At 42.4% G+C, this 24,577-nt stretch overlaps 1 protein-coding gene across 2 annotated transcripts in view; it reads left to right on the top strand.

Moving 5' to 3' along the window:
- ABCB11 (ATP binding cassette subfamily B member 11) overlaps positions 1 to 24,577 on the top strand; it is a 97,730-nt gene that overhangs the window by 57,455 nt on the left and 15,698 nt on the right. The window contains exons 1-9 of one of the 2 annotated variants that reach the window (XM_025206471.1): positions 318 to 475; positions 1,282 to 1,452; positions 5,585 to 5,786; positions 6,843 to 6,921; positions 8,478 to 8,570; positions 9,038 to 9,173; positions 12,555 to 12,722; positions 18,746 to 18,850; positions 18,944 to 19,105. In XM_025206471.1, the coding sequence (XP_025062256.1) occupies positions 1,318 to 1,452; positions 5,585 to 5,786; positions 6,843 to 6,921; positions 8,478 to 8,570; positions 9,038 to 9,173; positions 12,555 to 12,722; positions 18,746 to 18,850; positions 18,944 to 19,105 (1,080 nt within the window). In that variant the 5' untranslated portion in view covers positions 318 to 475; positions 1,282 to 1,317. Of the gene's footprint in view, positions 1 to 317; positions 476 to 1,281; positions 1,453 to 5,584; positions 5,787 to 6,842; positions 6,922 to 8,477; positions 8,571 to 9,037; positions 9,174 to 12,554; positions 12,723 to 18,745; positions 18,851 to 18,943; positions 19,106 to 24,577 lie in introns of those variants that run through there. The other variant, XM_025206470.1, reaches the window with a different exon arrangement.

Genomic DNA, 24,577 nt, shown 5'->3' with positions numbered 1-24,577 from the left:
GTTCTAAATTATTCCTACGTGGCGGCTGGTAATTGGCTTGCTGGCCGTTTAAAATTTCGTGCGACTTCCGCCCAAGTCGGAGAACTTTGAGCACGCTGCAGAGTGCCTCTAAAGAGATCTGACTTGCGGCTGAGCTAATCGATAGACTGATCACCTATCGATTCTTCTCCCCGTCGCCAAGCGCAATCCCCGACATACCCTTGCCCCGCTGGCTTGATTTGTGGACGGATGAGCTAGCCTGACCCTTGCCAGCTGGAACAACTCACGTAGTTGTTCAGACGACCGGACCGTCAGCGTTGCAGCTACAAGCGGCGTAAGTAAAGTTTTGCAACCAATTAAGCCTTGTCTGCCTCTCTATTCACCAGCCCACCCAACGAACGAGTAATTACTAGATCACCTCGAGTCGGCTCTGGCCGTCCGAGACAACATGAACTTCCTTGAAGTGCAGTAGAAGAAAGACAGGATTTGGTTTTAAGTGAGCATGAGGAGATTTTAATTTGGGGTAATACTACAGAAATAAGGTCATGCAGTTCCACCTAGCTGTTTACGTCCCAGGCTAACCACACACAAACTATACACTCACCTATAGGCTTGTTTATATTACAAAGATGCTGCTACTATAGCTATGCAGATGTAGATAAGTCAGCCGAGCTTTCTAGTGGCAATTGTGTGCATACTGCTGGAGAGGTTTTTCGGCTGTCATAGTTATACCATCTTCAGTTACATTTGCTAAGATGGCAAAAGGCCCCCTTGGTTAGCATATCTGCCTCATGTATAGGATAGGATTTTTTCACACCTCTAGCTAACATAGCTACATTGGCAAAAGTCTGTTGTGTAGACCAAGCTTAAGTGTTAACAGAAACAAAGCAGTACCATATACCTGATATCGGTGTACTACAATGCATGTGAATCATGTAAAGCCAGATGGGCACCTGCCATTCTGAAGCAAGCCTGGGGTGCTGCAAAGTTTGCTAGTAGGTCACCACGAGAGATGGGGAGAGGGGAGATTTTTCACCTATGTTACAGCTCTTTCTGATGGAATTGCTCTGGGTCAAAATGTAGTGTAAGCCTCCCTATTTAAGAGGAAGGGTTTTGTTGAATATGTAGGGGTCGCCATATGGAGGGCAGAACAAGTTCTAACACTACTGGTCTTTCAGAGATTATTATTCCTCTCAGGCCTATTCCTTCCTCCTGTTCCTATGAAGTGTGAACACTGATTTCAATGGGAACAAAGCAGAGCCCTTCGCTATATGATTCATTCTAATTTTCTCCTCTGTTCAGCAATTTGATACACATGTAGGCGAGGGTGGAAACCAGATGAGCGGAGGTCAGAAACAAAGGATAGCTATTGCTCGAGCCCTTGTCCGAAACCCAAAAATCCTGCTACTGGATATGGCAACATCAGCATTGGACAACGAAAGTGAAGCTATTGTCCATGAAGCGCTTCATAAGGTTTGCTTTTTATGGTGGTAATCAAGTTTAGAGAGGCATAAATACATTTTCAATGTATTGTAGAAGGTGCTTACACAGTGTGTAAACAAAAAAATAAAAAAATCAGTATTTATGTTTTCCTTTAACATTTGTTTCACACGTACTAAGTGGTGCAACATAATTAATGATAGGGAATTGCTCTTAACATTTTCTATGTACTTAAAAAAGAATCTGGAGGTATACAGGTAAAAATTCCAGCCATTCTGGAAAATAAATTTCCAAATGAGCACTGGAAATGCATGTGATTTTCTTTTATAATTTCTGTCAATCTAAAAGGTCATAATTTAACTTCACTACAGATTTCAGTTGAACGGCTATTTTGAAAACAAAATGTGAAAATTTTTACTTTGATTTTTACATATCCAAGCTACTTACTGCTTAGAAAGGGCCCAAAATTTCCTAAGAAATCAACTTATTCTCAGGGTGAAAAATTAATTAGAATAATGTTGTTAGTGAAATGGGTCTACTTTCATACTTGTAGGGAAATGGAACAACTATGATTTTTTTGAGTGGCTTTGTTTTGCACTGAAAAATGCAACACACCTTTTGCCATGAGCAAAATATGGTTTGTTTGATTTTTTTAAAAACAGAAGCAGAATTTTCAAACTTGGTTGCTTAAGGCCAGTGCCTGTCACGTTGTTATATGGAAATATCAGGATGTGAGCCTTTTATATGCTGAAGGTATTTCTTCAACAGACAACCTGATTACAATAGATTATCTGAAGAAGGAAGAGCTCAGTTTCCTTTGTTAAGTCAAGAAGCAACTATTTGTGGGAATGGAGCAGTTAGAGCAAAATATGCCCATCTGCAGATTGTTGATTTTTGCCAAATGAAGTTAACCAGATTAGTGCTGAATGTCATATTGGATTGACTCAAAATAAACACTGAGATTTTTTTATTCACCTTTTTAAAAATAAATTCACTTGTATATTTTAAAAAATGCAATCTATACATGGAAAATCCAAATGTTTTGCTTTGGAAATGTAGAAATGAAAGGTTTCAGCTTTTTAGTTTTTCAGTATTTTTCAGCCTAAACAATTCAATGAATTTACAAACTAGCAAATTGTTTCAGAATAGAAACAGGAACCTCTTTAGTAAGAAAAAGTTTCACATGAAAAATCTGCTGAATTCTTACCTTGATATGATCTTGTTTTTACTAGTAGCAAATGCCTGTTTGAGGTTTAGTTCCATATTGGATGAGGACATTATAGAGAAGGACTTTTTTCAGTTGTTCTTATTTCCTAGGAATTTAGAAAACATTTCCAGGTTCTTTTGCTCTGGCAAACTTGCTTTTCATCTCTGCTTGCTTCATCTAGAGAACACCTGTTCATTCCTCCTCTTCGTTAATGCGCTTTCCCCATGGATAACGTGCCCAGAACCCCAAAGCTGCACAGCTATTAAGTCAGTGAGATTCCTTCCGAAGAAAAAATGCACTTCTGCTGGGGTCCAGAAGGTCTTTCCTGGAAAGTATTCTGCTTCTCAGTTGGTGCATCTATATGAGATGCTTACTCCAGAGTTGCGTAATTAGCTCTAAAGTGTCATCGGTTTACACAGACAAGGTTCCTTGGGTGAATTTGATATCTTTTATTAGACCAACCCAAATAGTTGGAGAAAAGTTATTAAGCAAGCTTTCGGGTTCAAAAACCCTTCGTCAGGCTAAGGAAGTTTCAGTAGTTGGTGTGTGCTCTTCCTGGATGGTTTTACACATGCAGAGCTATTAGGGTAGAGTAAACTGATTAACTCTTCCATTGATTAGTACTGTCAGATACAAGTACTATTCTACAGCATAGTTATTTACTCCACTGCAGTACATGTGTAGATGCTGACAGGATTGGCTGGGGCATGAGGGAGCTTCAGTACAGGGCTGCCAGCCAGCTAGCCCTGCCATTAAGCACCCTTGTGCCCCAGCCAGCCCCTCTGCAGCACATTGAGCTGGGTCAGAGCAGCCCCAAGGGCCCCCTGCCAGCTGGGACTGTGCTGCTCTGGCTCAACAGGCTGTGGGCCAGGGTGCATGTTGAAATGCTGTGCCTGAGAACTGTGAACAGTGTGAACTGTGCCAAATTTTATTGCACTGCATTCATATTAATGTGTAGACACACCCAGTGGAATTTTTGTAAGAGGTTTATCTAGAACAAAGATGTGGATACATTTTTGTTCATTTTTTGGCTTCACTTAATCTTTGATATCTAAAGAGAAAAGGGATTGCTTACTAAGATAACCTTCTTGCCTTTTGATTATGCTGGTTCCCCAGGGCATCTCAATTCTGAGTTGCCATCCTTTACCCTGCTTCAGACCATGAGTCCTTCAGCTCCTGGGAGTAGGAGAATGCTGAGGAACCACTGGAAATGATGTTCCTCTTTGATCAGGGATCTTTGTGTCACCACTAACTTTCTTCTACTACTTCAAAAGGTTCTTTGATGCTCAGATGTTAGCCTGATGGGAGCCATATACATATTGAGGTGAAGGGGCTGTCTGCTGGGCATAAAAGAACTAGAGTATTGCAATGTGTACCCTCCATCATATGGAATACACAGCCCCAAGTTAGGCATCCTTGGGGAAATGTAGACATTTAAAAATGGAATCTCACAAAGCAAGCATGCTGAGGGGGGAGCTGCCTAAATTAGCCAGTAGAAAATCCTGAAGGGAAAGATGTATCTTAAGATACACCCCCACTCTAGGACTTAGGCATCTCTCTCTGACTGGGATTCACGCCTGTCTATCATGTTGTGTGTCAGTTTTAACCTGGCACGTGGTCGGAGATTCCCTATTGGATTGGGTCCCACAGGTGAGTGAGGTCGTGGTAGCTTATGGATGCTAATGACATGAGCTAAGTGCTTGACTGCTGAGATTTATGCAGTTTTGGAAATTCCCAAAAGCAGACAGTTAGGCATGTAGGAGCTTCAGATATCTCCATTATTAGGCAGCAGCAAAACAAGGGCTTGGAGGTTACAAATTTTGGAATTATGTGTTTACATAGTTCAGTGGTGCTTAGACATGTGTCTCCTTTGTGGTTCATCAAAACAGTAAGCCATTCAGAAAACATGAATGCATTACTTTAGAAAATCACAACTTTTCGCTGAGTGTATTCTATCTTTCTTGAAATCGAAGTTCTCATCATGTTCATAACAGTTTCAGGTACAGCTTAAGTTTTACTAGCCTTTAACCTTTTCATTATTATTTAAATTAGTATTCATTCATTAGAGGTAGTGTCACTGGTACATGTCATTTATGCAGCAACACATTAGAACTCAACATTTAGGTATTTGTTTACAGTACATGTAGAAAACCTTATAGTCCAAATCAGAGTCAAATCCTCATATCCATCAGCAATCTCTTGCAGTCAAGGATGATTATCTTCTATAATTGTCATATCTATGTGTCTGAAGATGACTGATGAGTAGTGTTCCACATTCTCAGTTTTTATTTTTTAAAAAATTGGGAATTTTTCAGGGTTTACCTTCGAAACATAAAAACTGGGATGAAAAAGAAGAAAAGGAAAAAAACTCATTTTGAATCAGGGAAAAATTGGTGGTGAGGGAGGGATGGACTAAGTTTGGGACTAGGGAAGGGGTGGGGGGACGGGTGCAGCTGGGACTGCAGCAGAGAGCAAAGCAGGGGGAGCTGCTGGTGGGTGCAGGGCAGGGGAGCACAGCTCTTGCTGCTACGTGCCTCCTGGGAGGGCTGCGGGGTTGTGCTGGGCTCTTCCTGGGGGGCATGTGCCCCCAGATCTGCATGCAGGTGAAAACCAGGTTGCCATCTGCCCTGAGCACCGAAAAGAGCCCAGTGCCACTGCCGGCCCCAGTCATCAAGGAGCAGGGCTGGGCTCTCCCGCCTGCCCTCCCCCCACCCCCAGTGGGGCTCAGCTCCCAGTGCCTGGGGCAGGGCCAAAGTCAGAGCCGCCAGGGTGCAGCTTGGGCCCACCTGTCCTGGGATTGATTCCCGTGGCCTGGCCTGTCCTGCCTGGGGTCAGAGCCAGGAGCCCTGTATCCTCAGGCAATGGCTCCAGCCACCCTACCGACTCATGTAGATGCGACCAGCGTATCTCAAAATTTCAGTGTGCTGTCCTAAAAACGTTGCTCCTTCTCTCTGTCAGGCTCATCTAAACCGCACTGCAATCTCAGTGACTCATCGTCTCTCCACAATCAAAACTGCTGATGTCATCATCGGGTTTGAGCATGGAAGGGCTGTTGAGAGAGGAACACATGAGGAGCTGCTGGAAAGAAAAGGGGTTTATTTTACACTGGTGACTTTGCAAAGCCAAGGAGACAAAACACTTAATGAAACAGCAGTAAAAAGCAAGTCTCTTGCCCTTCTTTTATGAAATGGTATAAAAGTCTACAGAACATAGATTTTTTTTATGTTAGATGATTGTTTTTCTTTAGTTTTTCTGAAGGCTGAATGTTATTGTCCATAAAAGTGATACATTGATAGCACTGGCAAAGGGTATTTTGCACTTATGGCCTGAATGACCTTCCTTATATAAATCTGTCATGGTATCCTTCTTGGCCTCCAATGCACTGACATTTTATATCTTAATTAAGTGCTGACAATTCAACCACGTTGTATTTGAAATACAGGCAAGTTATGGACTGGTAAGTCCACATTTTTTTCCTAAAGGCATATTTGAACCCAGACTTCTAGAAATGAAAGACTTAAGGACTCATATGTTGTAGTGCTGTGAAACAACAGACCTTGGGTATGATTATCTTTGAAGGATGAGAGCAACTTGTGGTACAAACATATTGAAACAGGTTTCAGTAGCTACAGCCAGTTTCAAAATGAGATGATCATTAAGTCCATATTAAATTCCCTAACATACTATGTTTAATGCAAAGGTACAGAGAATAGGTTATGGTTCCTACAAATCATTCCTACCGTGGATTAGGGATAGTTTTCTGTTTTGCAAATAAACAGCTAGTTTAGATTAGGGGTATCAAACATCTGGCCTGTGGAGCCCTATCACGTAGCCTGTGGTGCTCCCCATGGATTCCAGATGGGGGACACATGCCACATGTGGCATGCTCCAGACCAGCCTGTATGCCACATGCAGTACTCACTGCCCCTAGCCCCAACTCCATGCCAAGTACCTGGTGTGCAGGGTTGGTCCAAGACACATGCCTCATGTGGCACATGGAGCTGGTCTGGGTGGTATATTGCATGCAGCACCTGTATGAGACCAGCCCTGCACCCTGGATCCAGGCTGCAGGCCCAGTCTCTGGGCCTGATCTGACCACACACCAGCCCCATACCACTCATCTGGCCTGCAGGGCTTGGTGAGTTTGATGCCCCTGGTTTAGAACATGTTCAGTTCTAATACAAACTAAGGAGCATCTAACATTTATGTTTTACAGTAACAGAAAATAACTTGCTTGAGCCAAACCTTGAGAGAGTGCAGCCTTTTAGAAGAGGGAGCTATCGAGCCAGCTTGCGGTAAGCCTTTCTAGCTGCCACACCTCTAGATGCATCTCCACATGTCCATATTTTGTCAGGTTTTCCTCAATCGCATGGTATGGATCCTGCATGGTATCCTGTGTCTGATGCAGACAAGGTATGAGAAAGCTACAGTCACTGTAGCTAGTGCGTATAGAGGCACTGCAGGCACAATCCAGTTGGAAACTTGTAGATTGTTTAAGAAGTGCCTTATCCAAAGCCCATCAAGACAATGAAAAGACTGCTAAACATAGAACATCTCACTTTCTATGCATGCTAAGCATATGTCCTCATACTTAAAGTGAGGGCATAATACACATACCCAGTCCTGACATCCTGCGCAGATATATAATGGCTATAGGACAGGCCAAGTATTCCTCCTTCATTTATGTATCTGAGGTGGCAGAGGTACTATCCTCTAGAAGAGGAGTACCTGATGGGGTTTGTGTCCTGGAGCACCAGAAGGAAGGAAGGAGGGCTCAGGTTTCCAGTTGTGCAGAGCAGAGTTGGGGCAGGCTGCTGCTGTGACAGGAGGTATCACCTCCAATACTTTTCCCTACTACAACTGCTTACTACCCTTACATAAGTTTTATAAGGTGGGCAAGAATCCAAAGTCCTTAATTCAGTGTTGGATGCAAGACCAACGCCAGGTTAACTTGGATCTTAATGGTGATACCTAACACATTCCTTCACAACAGTGGCATCTCCCGTGGGGAGGGGGATGACAAGGGGAACTCTGACTTTGCTCTGCTCCACAAGGCTAAAGGCTCAAGCCCCTCTCCCTCTCCACCTGCATCTGGGACCCTCCTTTACGTTGGCACCCAGGGCTCATTCCTGGTCGCTCTCCCTTTGTTATGCTATTAAGCACTAGCATTTTCTCAGCTGAGTAGCCCTCTGTCCTACTCATACAGTAGACATTGGCTTTTGCAAGACCAAGAATGGGGGCTTTATTTTGTAAAGCCTGCTGACTCTATGCAACTTCTGTAATAATGGATTCTCATCCAAGCAACACCATATAATAATGGATGGAGTTGCCCATGGTACTGAAAACATCTGGACCATATGCTGTCCTTTAGTAAATAGGGTAGTGGAAAATTATGTAAAGCGCTACTTAACATACAAAGCAAGGACCCGGATTCTGGCCTAACATTTTCATATTGCACTCTTCATATTCATGCTAACCACATATATGTATTTACTTTATCTACATATAAGCTGATAGCATGGAAAAATAATTTCTTTGGAATTTAATCATTCTGTTTTGGGAGACTGTATTTTCTTCACATCTAAGGACATTTTTATTACTACTGCTACATAGGCTTGGGCATTAAAAATGCAATCAGAGACAGAACTCCAAAGGTATACCCCAAAACTCCTTGATGGAACTTGCTTAGCAGCGCTTTAGAAATAGGTTATAAGGAAACTATTTATCTGATCTATATTACTACTACTATTACTAAAGGTCATCTGGGATTTCACATTCATGTCTATAACCGTGGCATTTCTTTCCAGAGAGCAGACATCTTGTGATTCAGTACTGTATTTATTAATTTCAGAGGGGAGCAATTCAGACAACACTGCCAAAGCAGCAAGTGTAAGATGCTGAAATCCCAGATCCCGAGACTCCATATTGTCAGGCTAGGTGGAAAGTTAGTATGCATGGTATTACTGTATTCACTGTTCATGTTCCACTACTGTGTGAGGTGGTGTGTAGTACAAGCTACTTTACAGTGGCTGACAGATCTGTAATGAAATTGTTTTGACTGTATTGAAGGAGCATCACTTTTCTGATGCCCTGTCAAACATATTTGATGTGGAACAGAAATTCTCTGATTCTTTTCATGAGTAAACACTGCGACTTTGGTATAAAACCACAGTGAGGGTTGAGTTATGCACCCCTGGATAGACTAAAAAAATAATTCCAGTTCTTCCTTCTGCAGTTTAGGAGATTCAGGAAGGTGGTGGATAGAGTTTGTAGGAGTCCTTAAATTTGTTTCAGTAAGCCCTGATTTCAGATTATTATCTAAACTGACATGAGAAATGAACCACCCTTGAATCTGAGTATGATGTCATCTAGCCCATGAGGGACAGATCTTTTCTATCTTCCATTTCACAGAGCTTCAATTCGGCAGCGTTCCAGGTCTCAGCTCTCTAATGTGGTACCTGAACATCCATTCTCCATTTCAGGAGACCACTCAGATGCTGTATACAATATACTGCATTATGATGAAGACTTTACATCTTCTAAAAAGGTTAGAAACAATAATTCATTACTAGATTGCAGACAGACAAAGCATGTTTTTATGTTATTTGGCTTTGCCTATTGCCTATATGGTATTGTTGGAGCTATATCATCCTGCATACATCCTTTCTGTGTCCAAACAATGATATTACTTCTGGCCTTCTCCTTTACCTTAGCTTGATACTGCTGTTACTGGCTTTGATACATATTTGCCCAAAGACAAATCCTAGTAGACCGTATGTCTGGTTGTAAAGGATTTGCAGTAAGTGTACTCACAAAAGGAAATGTAGTACACAAGAAGGAAAGTGCTCATTTTGTGAAGTACAACAGTCATTTAGAGGTGGAAATTTCATGGCTTGTTCAGTAGTGAACTAGACCTTGAGATCATCTGTACATGTAAAGTCAACAGGGAGTGTAACTGGAACTTGTCCCAGAGCTCATTGAAATCAATTAGTTTTATTCTCTCCATTTCACTGAGCTTTGGATCAATTTTTTGGTGATCTGGAAATGGTGCAGAACTGAGTATGCAGCATATATATTAAGCAACTGCCTTGAAATTGCCAGCACCAGTTAGAACTGCTTCTCTTTGGTGCAGGGCACTATGCGCCTGTTCTGTGAATAAATACAGTACAGTCATCAGGAAAGTGACTTGGGCACCTACCTTAACTATCAGAAAAGGAAAAGCAGGACATTCTCACCCACTCAGTCTTGCAAATTTATACCAGATAGATATTGAAAATGTTTGTTCCCTGGGTCACTTCCAATAATATGACTAAAATATATGATCGAGGCTCAGCACAGTACTTGTTGTTATAACCATCCTGTCTCAAATTAAAGCACAGACTAAGTAATAACTCAGCGATGGATATTCTAAATTTACTGAGACTAATTATGAGTATTCTGCACTTAAGGTGAAGACATTTCACATAAGTGAAGTGTAATTACCAGTAGTATGTGGGCTTGGCTCAAGGTGTAATTTTTGTTCTAATCACAGTTCAAGCACATTGATCTGACACAGAGTCTGTTCAAATGCCTTCAGCACCACTGCTTTGAAAAATTCCATGAACAATAAAATAAGTCCCCTTATTGAGGAAATAATATAAGCGTTCAGTAACAGCTCTTGCACCTGATATGCTCTGGAGGAAGCAGAAGGTAAACTGCCTGAGCTGAGGTGGCTGAAGGCATTATAGCGGCATAGGAAAGCAGCAAAATGTGATGGTCCTAATTAACACCTAATGTGACGCAGTTGGAATCAGGAGTTACCCTAGTGATGAATTCTCCTTGTCTACAGAGCGACTGGAGTAAGAGTGTTGTGTGATATACTTATGACACCACGCCCCACACTGGAGAAGCACAGGCAGTCTTGCATAAGGAAAGAATAATAGAGGGAAGTGGGTTCCTTGCACTTTCTCTCTTTATGGTAGCTTGAAATTAAGACTTAAGCATAACATAAATAAGAGATGGGTTAATATTTGTATTGTTGACAAAGTATTTTACCCTACACTGGGCATGTCGACACAAGATGCTTAACTGCACAGTAGCATAGTTTACTGTGCAGTAAGCGTATGCATCTACATGTGTACATGCCTAATATGCAGTAAACCTTGCTAACCATGAGTAATTTTGCTGCCTGCAAATGCAAGTAGCAAATTTACTTTCGATTGGTATCAGTGCAGTAATGCTCATGTAGACTGACCAAAAGCAAATCTGTTCCCAGTCACCTGCCCACCAGGGGGTGGGAGATTGCTCCCAGCCTCCAGGAGCTCCCAGCTGCTAGAGCAGGTTCCACCACCCAAGCCTAGGCAGGGACTATGTCCCTCTGCCCTGGCAGCAGGGATCTCCAGGCCCACTGCTCCAAGGTCATGATGGGGCATGGGGGCTGGGAGATCTTTATCTCCCAGTGCTAGCTCTGTGATTGCAGGGCCAGCACTGGGAGATAAGGGTCGCTGAGTACTGGCTCCATGACCGCAGAGCTGGTGCTGGTAAATAAAGATCTCCCAGTGCCAGTCTCGCTGTCACAGAGCTATCACTGGGAGATAAGGATCTCCCAGTATTATGGAACTGGCACTGAGAGCTCCCTGCTGGTGGGGCCTGAGGAGCTGGGCAGGGAACAGGATGGAGAGCATGTTCCCCACCAAGCTCTACACTAGCAGAGCTGAGTGGGGAACAAGCTCCCCAGCCTGCTCCCCACCCAGCTCCATGCTTGTGGAGCTGAGCAGGGAACAAAGTCCCCAGCTTGTTCCCCACCCAGGTCTGCATTTGCAGAGCTGAGTGGAGAACAAGCTCTGTGTGTGTGGGGCAGGTGCTGGGAACTGTCCTGTTCAGGGGCAGGTCCCAACCTCATGCCCTGACTGGGTGATTGAGGCACAGGGCTTGAAAAGAGCTACAGGGGTGGGGTAGGTCACAGTCCCCTGCCCCAACATGCCAGTGGGGCAGCTAGCAGTGAGCTAGCTGCTAGATACCCCACCAGCACATTGGGGCAGGGAGTTGGGACCTTCCCCTCCCCTGCAGCTCTTTTCAAGTCTCCTGCCCCTGATTGGGGAGCCAGGGCCAGGATCTCTCTGCTGCTGGGGCAGGGGGACATTGTCCCCACCCTGGAAGCAGGCAGCCCCTGGGGGCAGGGTGTAACATCCCAGTCCTGGCCAGGAAATATGTCTCCTGGCCCCGTGCTCCCTGCCAGCCCTTAGGCTAGCACCCAGGGGAGAGCCTAGAGCTCCCCCTGGTGGCAGCAGGTGCCCATTGCAGGGCTTCAGGAAGTGGGAGCAGTTAGCGGATAAAATTTCCTGGCATGGTCACATTTGATCTTGATAAAAGCAGTAGTTTAGAAAAAGACAAGGCTGTCTGTTGAATTGAATACAGAAGGCAAATTTTTGCTCCCAGCTGTGCACAGAGAGATACTTTGCTCTCTCTACTTCCACAAAATGAAGCTTAGCTGCCTCTGTAACACTATCCATCTCCTTTTAAAATATAATGTGAGATTCTCCATAAGGTCCACGTTGGTTTTGGGGACTGTTCAGGCTGGGGCTGGGGTAGAGGTGGTGTGATGGGTGAAGTTAGGGCTATGCGCCTTGCCATTACCTGTCCTTCACACATTGCTAGGGAAATACAATAGTACTTGTGTAATGCATACATGCTGAGTGTCTGCTCACTTGGAAACAGTCTAAGTGATGTGACACCGTGCTCTTTTAACTGATTGCTAGGAACTTAATGCCCAAGTTAAATTACTCAGAAATTCTCTGTGGATGTTCAGGAAAATGGTCTGAATAGGGTAATGGAGGCTGTGAAGTGGAGCTCACATCACTAAGGCTACCCATTGTGGGTAGATTAATGTTATCTGTTATAAGTGTCATTGTAGAATGCTTCTGCTTCATAAATACAATATATTTTGTAGGAAACTTTTCTTAATGATGAAGAAGGGGAAGTGGAACCCGCACCAGTTGCAAGGATTTTGAAATACAATGCTCCAGAATGGCCTTACATGTTGTTTGGATCTTTTGGAGCAGCTGTGAATGGGTCACTCAATCCACTCTATGCTCTGCTATTCAGTCAGATTCTTGGGGTAGGTCCTGCTAATATTTTTAAACTGCAAAGACTTGTCTTTGTTATTACCTTTACATTGTTAACACCTAGAGTAGGCAAGAGTGCAGAGGAACCAACTGTGAAATAGGAATTGCTACAATCTTGCCTCTGAACTTGACTCCTGTGGCTTAGGGCAAGGCATTTAACTGCTTTGTCATATATTCCAGTCAGTAAAATGGATAATTCTTCCTGCCTATCAGGAAGATGTTCTGATGATTAAACACTGTTCTTGCTCTGTTCTATGTAGCTTCTTATATGAATTTTATCAACATAATAGTTCAACTTCTTGAAGAAATGAATTAAGTGACATGACTCACTTCTATTGTGTATTTCCTTCTTTCTATCATTCTTTTTCAAATGGCAAAATGTGTGTTCAATGTGTATATATGGTATGTTTTTGTAGTTTGAGGTATTGTACATAAGAGCATAACATTTCTTGTGGAAGTGTACACACTATCTTATGTTTGTTTTAGACAAGGCAAACTTGAAGATGTCCATCTGCTAATCACAGGAGATTTGTAATGCTCTTTAATATTTGTTGTGTTTTGTTCCATAGTCTTGGACTGTCCCCCAAGATGACTTTTGGTCAGATCCAAAAGGACTGAAAGTTAGGTGCTGTTATCCTGAACTTTTAGGAGCCGGCCTCCTGGAATGGAATCCAAAACCCTGAGCTAGGTGTCTGGGCTCTCTAGTTAAAGTGAAGAGTTAGGCACATTGGCCCAGGATCTACAACAGCCAACATGCTCAGCAGAGAGTTCCCTGAAGTCCACACACTCCAAGTGCAGTGTCCTAAATCTAGCCCCTCACTCAGGGCTGCAGGGAGGTGCCACAGCAGTTGCATATAATCTTTCTGTTAGTGAATGAGCAAGGGTCACTCTTCTTTTAAAATGAAGCCAAAGTAGAAAGTGATGGTGCTGTCCCCTTTTTAACCAGTAATTTAATGGTAGTCCAGGATGTGAAACCTCAGGATTCACTTTCCCTGTCTACTTGAAGGAACTCAAACACACATCTCCAATATCAGAGGAGAGTGACTTAATCACTGGGATGGTCTCAATTGCTCCTGGTAAAGTTGTTCCACATTGTATAGAATAATAAAACAATCATTGGACAATACAACAAGACAGAGTGATAGTAGCCCAGTGGCACCCATCTGGGAGAAGGCATCTCAGTTCTTTTCCATATTCCCGTGAATAATTTGTTATTGTATAAACGTGCATAGATTCATGGAAAACATCCCACTCCATACTAACCTATCTACTGGTGGTTAGGGCAATCTCCTAGGAAGTTGGAAAATTGGAGGGGCGTCTTCCTTATCTTAGCTGAGTGGTCTAATCACAGTGCTAATGATTAAAATAAAAGGCTTAGGTGCCTAACTCCAGGACAGAGTTCAGGATTGAGAGTCCTGATAGGAGGGAGGGAGCACCTTTCAGTCCAAAATTAGGCACCTAATTCTAAGTCCTAGACAGAAGTAGGATTTAAGGCACATCCTTGTCTTTGACATATCTTGTTGGCTATTAAGGTGGCTCTCTACTTAGCATGGTTGGCTTTGTGGACCCCACTGTAGACACCTATGCATTGTCTAGTAACCTGGGCCCCTAACTCAAGGCTGTGGACAACACTCAGTAGTATGGGACTTAACTGTGAGGTGCTGTAATGCTCACTGTTGGGATGGGTAACTCTCTTTGGGGATTTATCAAAGGAGCCCTATAGCAAGTTAGGTGTCTAATACCTTTCCAGATTAGTACCTCAATACCTCCTGCAAGATGCTTCATTTTCCTGGTTGAATGTATCATCTGCAAGCCTGAGACCCAGTGAAAGGGAGTTCACTCAGCACTTTGAAAAAGGCATTGCAATTCCCAGAAGAATTGGGACCTGACTTTCAAAACAAACTCCATGTCTTCTTATTCCTAAACTTACAAGGGCTTTGCTGTACTACTGCAGAGCCAGGCACACAGCCTGCTAATAGATGGAGCATACATCCTACTCCAAGAGCTGTCTGAACACCCTACTTGATACTGATGATAGATGTATTGTCCTGTGCTCTAGGAAAAATAAACTCAGGAAAGGAAACAAAACACATTTGCTAAATAGAAAAGCATCTAGTAGAATGAGAGACATGTTTTCAAGGTACTCAGATGTTACCACAAACAATAAATAAAGGACCAGACAAAGATTTTTAGCAGGAAACCAGAACATGAACACAGGCAAAAGCATCAATGTGTGCACAGAGCTGGCTAGTTCTACCTTACATTACAAATTTTCAGGGGCAGACTATATCCCCAGTGAGGTGAACTGGCTCTCCCGCAAGCAAATACTAACTACATTTTCAGCCACAGGGTGCAGTTTGGGAGGAGGGATGTAGGGGATCTGAACTATATTCCCAGTTTATAAAAGCATCTCAGCACATGCTTAGCTATCTCAGTTGAGGCTGCGCTTTGTTTTTAGCACATGCTTAAGTCCTCTTCACTGTCCTGCTTTCTTGAGGCCAAGGCTTGTACTAGGTACCCTAGAACGAATGGCAACTGACTCAGTCATAAATTTTGTTGGGACTCTTGCAAACTTCCTATTTACCTGGGAGCAGCACATATTCTCCTCTGTATCTGTCTAGGCCTGTCTCCTTTAAGGAATGTGGGCATAACCTAGCCCTGTCCTCATAACATCCTTATATCCGGTGGAGAAGATTCACTTCCATTGACTAGTCTTACTGAAGTCAGTAACAGTTTTGTTATCAACTTAAATGTAAGTAGGATCCTTGTTCAGTGTCACTTACTATCCCGTTCTGAAGATGATAGGCAAATATAATATATTTCTTTATAAATAATTATGTACAGGGATGCACTTTTACACATTTAGCATAATTCCAAAGAATTTCTCTTGATAATGACTGGCTCTTAAACTGTGGTTCCTAGTAAGAACATGTTTTTACCAAATTTTTGTGAATAATCTGTGGTCCATTGATCATTGGCAGTTCACAGATGTCACCACCTCATCCCCTTTTTACAGTTAGTAGTTTGATGATAAGAATGCCAGTGATTCACAAGAAATAGTGAGGTTGTTAGCAGTGGCTTCCAAAACATTTGCCCCAAAGTTTTGGAAGCCACTGCTCTGCAACACTTAGTTTCATGTAATTTATAATTTCCGTATTCCACTGGAGAAAGACAATACACACAGGGGAAAGAGACATAAGATATTCTATTTTCATGTGTTTTATGGATCACCTTAGCACATTTGAGTGACTGAGCAGAGCAGACATACAACTTGCTCACAGAAAGTCATAAGAAACCATGAAGTTAAATGTATTTTACTCTATTTCACAACTGCATTATTCATATAATCCATAGCACATAGTGTTTTATGTATATATTAATATTCCTGTGCCCTTCAGTGTGCTTTCTGCTTCTGCCATTTCAGATGAAAGATGAGAGTAACCATAGTAATTAACATCCACTATATGGCAGCCATCTGTTGTTATCATGCTTGCATTGTTTGTACTGGCTATATACATGAAATGCTCACTTTACTAATATTTTCTGCCATTTATATAACCATTTAGACATATATTTTGCATTTACACTGTATTCTTCAATAGTAGAGAAGAAAACAAGAACTTACAGCCCTTACACTGTTACTAGGCATCGTTTACTAATTCAAACTCAGTATACAACATAGTTTATAAAGGCACTAACTTCACCTTCCTGTGTCTTATTTTGTTCAGATATAAAATTGAACTAAATCCTACTGAGAAACAGATGCTGCATCTTCACTTTATCTTTTTTTCGTACATAAATTACAAATATAAGCCAAAGTTGCTCACAGTCTGAGCTATTAAGGAAAAAATGAGTTACAGAAGTGTATTGTAGGTAGCATCAAGCTGAAAAGAACTGCAGCAGATATATTATCACGTTATGACCTTGTAGTGCTGAATAAATAACAAGAGACTGCATAATTTTTTTAAGTAGATGAAGCCAGTCAAGTCATATACTCTGTGATTGAAAGTATTAGCATAGAATAGATGTTTGGAACAAACTGTCTCTCAAAACACTAAATAGTATCCATCCAGGCATCATTATTTTTTCAGAGTTTAATTTGTTGCCAGGAAGTCAATACACAAAGTTAAAAAAAATACTTTGCAATGGAATTTCCAGTAGAGAATAACCATATTTATGAATTTCATACTCCAGTTTCTTCTAAACACTTTTTTGGAGAGATCGTTGTTAAACCATAACTAAGTTTGGGTACACCTTTTAAGGCTAAAGTTTAAATGTAGTTTGTGGTATTTTATACCGTAACTAAAAATAATGTTTCAGCATCTTTTCTTATTGCCAGCTATGTAACCATAAGAACTTAAGATGGATTAGATCTAAGTATTAGAGGTCAAACACCATGCTCTTTCCTTAGAGCAAAGCATGCTGATATGTGAACATGCCTTCTAAATAAATGCCCTGCTTGCCCAGCACTAGTTATGTTACTGCCCGTGCCCCTACTGTCTGGGTCTCTTTCAGATCCCCTGCTCTTCTTCCCTGTGGGCTAGCAGACTGTTCTGGGTGTAATGGGCATGTTCAGCAAGCAGCGTTATGTTCAATGATGATCCTCCTTGAATTTTATGGATCTAGATTTGGGCCTAACCTTTGTGGCTCAAACAGACTCCTCTAGATCCAAAGAAGAACTTATTTCATATGGTGCTCTGGATATTAACTTCACAGCTAAGCCCTATCTCTGGTTAGATTTAAAAGCATGACTGTTCAAACGTAATCCATCCTAAAGGATTTCAGACTTTAAATAAATATTACATAATTTAGATACTAAAACAAACTTATAAGTCAAGATTGTGCTTAAAGGTTTTCATACAATGGGCTGTCACAAAATGAAACCTAGGTGGTGGTCTGCTTCTGTATTTCTCATAGGAATCACTGTGAAAATGAACATTCAGGTTCCTAAAGACAAAAGCACTTCAGTGCCCAATGCTTACAAACTACAAGAATATTAATAGAAGTGTGATACATGCAAAGAAATGAAAACTCTAAATAAGTGTTTAGGATGTGTTTTTAATTTTTAAATTGGGAACATTTCTCTGGTAAATTTAGCCTGGTTCTATTTATTTATATTGCTACACTGTCATTATAGTGAGTGTGAAATAATCAAATAATGTCTGATTTGCATTTTGTATTTAAATGTGGGTTGCCTCAGTTCCAAGAAGTGTTTAGTCTTTTAACCCTGTGAATTCTGACAGTGGAGTAAAATAACTTTTCATATGAGTTTCTATGAATGAAGGCAGAAAAATAAAGCTGACTTCTAAAGTTTGCTGTCCAGACATTCAGAGGGTATAAATCAATAAGGCTCTGAAGTCAATAAAGCTACATTTATTGCAACAGCTGAACATCAGGCCCATGATGGCTCAACCCAGTGGTGTTCAACCTTCTAGCTGGGCTGAAGGAGTGCTGCAGGGCCTGTCTGTGGGCCAAATCCTGCATGCAGAGCCAGTCAGTGGGTATGATCTAGCACACCGGTCCACCTGTACATGCTGGCTCACTCTTGTATGTAGCTTGACCTTGTGTGTTGAATTAGGTCACATGCCAGCCTGACCCTGCCTGCTGGATCTGGACACATACTGGCCCAACTCCTCCAACAGCCTTATCCTGTGTACAGAATCTGGATGTGGAATAACCAATGGCTCCACTGTGTGCTGGCATGATTTAGCAGATCAGGCCATATCATCCAGCACACAAAGTTCTCCATGGGTCTGGAAATTTGGCAATAGGGGAGTGGCAATTAACCCCGTCATTGTTCCCTCATTGCCAAATTCTTGGAACCATCCATAGGCCAATGACAACTCTTTGGGCCAAATCTGGTTCATAGGCCAAAGCTTGAGCACCACTGGTTTACTGTCAATTTAAGGGACCAATTTTATATCCTGTCCATTATGATAAGGAAATTCTTCCCACTCGCTAAGCCAGGTGCCTCAATTGACAATCTAATGTTTATACTATTCCATTTTTTTTCAAGACCTTTTCCATTCTTGATGAGGAAGAGCAAAGATACCAGATAAACACAATCTGCTTGCTCTTTGTGTTTGTTGGTGTTATGTCACTTTTCACACAATTCCTACAGGTAATAGAAATTCATTAAACTTTCTTTTGCTCGTTTCTTTTTCTGTGCATACATTTGTCTGTACAGTAACTGTGTTTGTTCTTGTGCTATCAGGGATATGCATTCGCTAAGTCTGGTGAGTTGCTTACAAGACGATTAAGGAAAATTGGTTTCCAGGCTATGCTGGGGCAAGAGATTGGTTGGTTTGATGACCACAGAAACAGCCCTGGTGCTTTGACAACAAGACTTGCAACAGATGCATCACAGGTTCAAGGGGTAAGAAATCAGCTTGAAGCAATAATTTTACTATGCTGCTGGCTAATTGATTGTCTATATTAGTATGGTATATCACAAAAATAACTAGAGAATATGTTGTAATATACATCTATCTATCATTCTGTCCAATCCCAATCTCTGTCTGTCAAAGACCGTGGTTCTAACCTTTTTTTTGGCTCACAGCATCCTTCCACTACTTTTAGAATTTAATAGCAGCCCATATCAAAAATTAAACTCATTTTTGCACTATGAAAAAATAATAGAGATATTCTTTTATTATGAATAACACAGAAAGACTACAACAGTTCATCATGTTTTTTGACCCTATGTATTCCTATTTTGAAATCTCTGCGCGTGTCCAGACAAGTGTGCATGTGCATTTCCCTAGAGACAAATAGCAGCGGCACATAGTTGTGCCACTGCTACTTGTCTCTGGGGAACACCGATGCATACATGCTCTGGTGTGTGGCTTTGGGTTGGGCAGTGGAGGCTGGGGCCAGCACCTGGGCTGGCCCCAACATCCTTACCCGGAATTCTGGGGGCCTCACGGAGCTCCAGCAACAATGGTCCAGTGCACGGAGCCTGGCTGGCAGCCCAAATATCGCTTCAGCAGGCCAGGCTCCACTTTTGGGTGGTTCACACTGACACCACCCAATGATCCCATGATCGCCTCTTGGAGAAACTGGCCAATTGTCGCCTTGGGTCCTCCACGATCCACTGGCTGGAAAATTGGCTCCGGGGTCGGACCCAGAGAATAGTAAATGATGGATAAAGCCAATTTGAAATTGGGGGATGGGAAATACAAGACTTCTTCCATATGCCATTTACAACTTTGTTTTTGGGGGGTTTTTTACCCAGTAAATGAGAAGAGTGGTGATTCCTCAAAATTCTTGAGTAATGTCAGAAGTATTACTAACAACCATATATTAAAGTGTTGTTGTGGTTCCCCCGCCATTCCTGCGTATGGAGAGTTGGGGCTATCTTTAAAACGAAATTTGACAACTTAAAGGCTTGTCTATACTGCAACCATATGCGACCAAAACGCTGGCTTGCATCCATAGATGCTTCTCAAGCAAATCCCGGGACGTCATTCTCCCCCTGTACTCGGCCTTAGTGAGGCTGCAGCTGGAGTACTGTGTCCAGTTTTGGGCTCCACAATTCAAAAAGGATGTGGAGAAGCTTGAGAGAGTCCAGAGAAGAGCCACGCACATGATCAGAGGTCAGGGAAGCAGACCCTACGATGACAGGCTGAGAGCCCTGGGGCTCTTTAGCCTGGAAAAGCACAGGCTCAGGGGTGATCTGATGGCCACCTACAAGTTTATCAGGGGTGACCACCAGTATCTGGGGGAACGTTTGTTCACCAGAGCGCCCCAAGGGATGACGAGGTCGAATGGTCACAAACTACTTCAAGATCGTTTCAGGCTGGACATAAGGAAGAACTTCTTTACTGTTCGAGCCCCCAAGGTCTGGAACAGCCTGCCACCGGAGGTGGTTCAAGCGCCTACATTGAACACCTTCAAGATGAAACTGGATGCTTATCTTGCTGGGATCCTATGACCCCAGCTGACTTCCTGCCCTTTGGGCGGGGGGCTGGACTCGATGATCTTCCGAGGTCCCTTCCAGCCCTGATGTCTATGAAATCTATGATATGAAATCTATGAAACCACATGTGCCGCCCTGCTTTTTTCAGGTGTAGAGTTTTTTTACACCAGGATTTCCTGGGGTCCTGGGGGCCAGGGAAGGTGCAGCTGCAGTGCTCCTGCATCTTGGAGCCCAGCCAGCAGCTGAAGCATGGCTCCAGTGGGCCAGGTTTCGGTTTTGGGTGGCGTGTGCTGCACCCACGTGCACCACCCTGCTTTTTTTCCCCCACACATAGGTCTGCAGTGCTACATAACACACAGCAATGCTCATTTAGACGCAGCTTCTGGTTTTATCTATTGTGTCATGAGTAGGTGTTTGTATACCTAACAGTGCTTTAAAAGATCTCACAGCACCCTAAAACCAAGGATGCTACAACACTCTGGGTGAGAATCACTTGTCTAAGCTATTTCTAATGTCTGCAACCTTGAACTGTCTAGATAGATTGGAAGCTATCAGCTATTCCATATGAATATATAAGACCAAACTTTACTGCCTGTTATTACCAGCATAAACCAGGCAAGGCTATGAAAGTTAACAAAGTTACCACCAGTCACCCATGTAACTGAAAGAATTCAGGATGTCAGTTCTAATTGCACCCTCTTGAAGATATATTTACTAAGCCTTTGCCAAGAGGATTAAATGCACATTTCAGAAACATACTGCACTCATTTCCAACAAATTTATCAATGTTAGGATCACTGTTATAAATAGATTTCAGTCTAGTTTGCAGTTCATTACATATGGCTGTTGTGAGTTAGGCTAACAATAAAAACAACTTGCCTATGACAAGGCATACCTGTTGAGAGTCAATATCATGTTGGCATAATATCAGGTCGGCATAGTACTGTAGTGTAGTGCTCTCATTGTCCAGGAAAAACTGATTGCTGAAAGCACCATGTTTTAGCACTTCCTACTAGATAAAGATATGCACTGCTGGGTTGTGTGTGCTTATACCTCATGAATGTATTGAAGTGGTTCTCAATCTTTTTGAACTTGAAATGCACCTTCCTAACTTTTGTGAATTGTGTGGAACCTAATATAAAAACACTAATTTATATAATACAGTGTTTGCCTCCTTTCAGAGGGGTCCAGCAGTGGGGAGTGAAGAATCATCGAGGAAGGGACAAGCTTGAGCCTGTGCTTATCTACTTAGTTTATCTCTAAAAACCTCACTTATCTCCTCATACTTGTGGCACCATGTTCAAAAAACCTCATGGCAACCCAGGGTTGAGAATCACTGCTATATTGTTACCCATCTAAAACATATGAAGTATAATTTTATTTGACTGTAAAGCAAGAAAGCTGTTTCTAGAAACTCAGGAAGAAGTATGTGGGCATCTTCATTACTAACATATTTTTCTGTTTAGTTTAACTGGCAACCACAGCCTAATTTCTTTTCATTTTTTTGAAGGTTTTTGGTGATTTAAAAGAAGAATGAAAAAAAGGTTTTGTCTGTAGCATCCTACTGGCATCCAACATTATTACTGAATGCCTGTACATGTGCAGAGAGGCTGCTCCGAGGCGCTGTAATTGCAGCACGTCAGAGCAGACTCAATTAATTGAGGTGCTAGAGCATGCTAGTTAGTAGGGCTGTGTGAAGCTTCAGTTCCCGATTCGATTTGGTGGAGATTTGGCCCGACTCGGTGGCTGAATCTCTGAATCCGAATCGAATCGGAGGACCATTTAATCTCTCCAGATTGAATCAGAACCCTCCAACTCGATTTGAAGAGATTCGGAAAGATTTGGTGATTCGGACATAGACACAGCTTTAAATGTTTTTTTTTTTTTTTTTTTTTTTTACATACCTCTAGGTAGCAGGTGGCTTGTGAATGCTGTGATGCTGGGGCACACGGAGTGTCTCACAGGAGCATGGAGGCTCCCCAGCACGATCAGCAGCAAACCCGGAAGTGGACCAGAAGCACTTCCTGTCCACTTCTGGGTCTGCTGGGAAGCACATAGGGCCCCCCCACCCCCGCACCCCCTGGCTTAGCGACTGGTGCCTCCTGGGTCGGGGCGGCACCTAGAGTCCCCCCGCAGCCGATTGCTGAGCTGGGGGGCACGGTGGGGCCCCCTGCATGCTCCCCGGAAGACCCGGAAGTGGACCAAAAGTATTTTTGGTCCACTTCCAGGTTCACTGCCAAGTATGTGGAGCCCCCCCCCCCGCCGGCACTCCTGTGGGACGCTCCATCCGCCCCAGCATCGCAGCAATCACAAGCTGGGCTGGTACCTCAAGGTATGTAGAAGAAACATTTAAAGCTGTGTCTACATCCAAATCGCTGATTCTCTGAATCAGCACTGAATCTTCAGATTTGGATTCAGCCAAATTGAATCAGGGATAGTGATCTGAATCAACTAATCGAATCACTGTCCCCGATTCAGGCCGAATCTGAATCAAATAGAGCCCACTTCGCACACCCCTACTAATTAGCACCCTCCAGGCAGCCTCTCTCTCTCTAATGTATCAGCATCACCGCACTTCAAAATGGTGGTGGTGGCACTTAAATTAAAGCTCGTTCACTGAGCTTTAAAATGCCCTCACCACCATTTTGAAGTGTGGGGACGCTGATACACAAGACATTATGGGCACTTTTAAGTACAGCGGCTCTTAGAGCCACTTTAATTAAAGTGTTCCCCCCACCGGAGCACATGTAAAAACGCTCTACAGAATCTGAGAAAACATCAGTAAACCCCTTCTTACAGTTACATTCACATGCAAACACTTACAGGTTCCATTTTAATTTGATTATGAATTTTTTTTAACACTAACTGCCTTACAGCACCTTTATTAAGGGAGACTTTGTTTTAGATCAGTGATTTCAAGCAGGGTGTTGTGTCACCCTAGGGTGCCTTGAGATCCTTTCAAGGGTGCCCCAGAGTGCTACACAATTTTATCACTGTTAGGCAACATAAACCCAGAGATTTCCAAAAAGAGCCCATAGTTTAAAAAACATTCTGCCCTGTTGTGGTCTTTCTGAGTTCTTTGCAACAGGAAAACTGCTCTACTAATTTTCCATAGTCAAAAAATTAGTGAAAACTAAGAGCTAGCATTTCCAAGGGGTGCCTCAAATATAATGAAGGTTGCCTCTAATTGAAAAAGGTTGAGAATCACTGTTATAGACCATGTTGAAATTGTTGTCACTGGACATGTCTACATGAGATACTACTGTGCAGTGGTTACTGCGCATCTGTTTAGTACTTGTATAATCAAGTACTATATAAATGCACAGTAACCAGAATTACTGTGCAGTAGCATGGCAAACACCTTTTAAGTGATGCTACTGAGCAGTAACTGAATAATACTGAGTGCATGAGTGTCACAGCACCAACAGTTCTAATATGCCACTGTGCAGTATAATTCAGCTGTTGCACAGTCAGTGTCTTGTGTAGACGCTCCTCTTGTAATCTTCACAGAAAGCCAGAGCTAGGAAAGGAAGAAAACCAAGAATTTTTTTCAACCACAAAGCTCAAAAGTTGTAGTTTCTGAATTCACTGAACACTAGAAAGATTTTTAACTTCTGCTTTGCCAGGGAATAGGTTTTCTACATTACCCATTCAAAAAACATAAGCCTAATGTTGTTTACTATGTGCCTACACTGTCTCTGCATCTTTTAATAGCCCTCAAAAATATTTCCCTGCTTTGCAACAATTTTTCAAACAGAAACGAAATGCACTTGGCTCTCCATAACTGTCAATTTAAGGACATATATAAAATACAAAAAATGAATAAATGGGAATGCCATATCTAATGCATACTCTACATCAGAAGGAAATGGGGGGGAAGCACCCTAAATTCATGCAGATATGTCTGTAGTTCCACATCGAAGTTTCCCT

This window comes from Alligator sinensis, unplaced genomic scaffold (assembly GCF_000455745.1).
Source record: "Alligator sinensis unplaced genomic scaffold, ASM45574v1 scaffold143_1, whole genome shotgun sequence".
NCBI classification, from domain to species: Eukaryota; Metazoa; Chordata; order Crocodylia; family Alligatoridae; genus Alligator; species Alligator sinensis.
The sequence above is the reverse complement of the archived record's forward strand: the minus strand, read 5'-3'. Positions and strand labels throughout refer to the sequence as shown.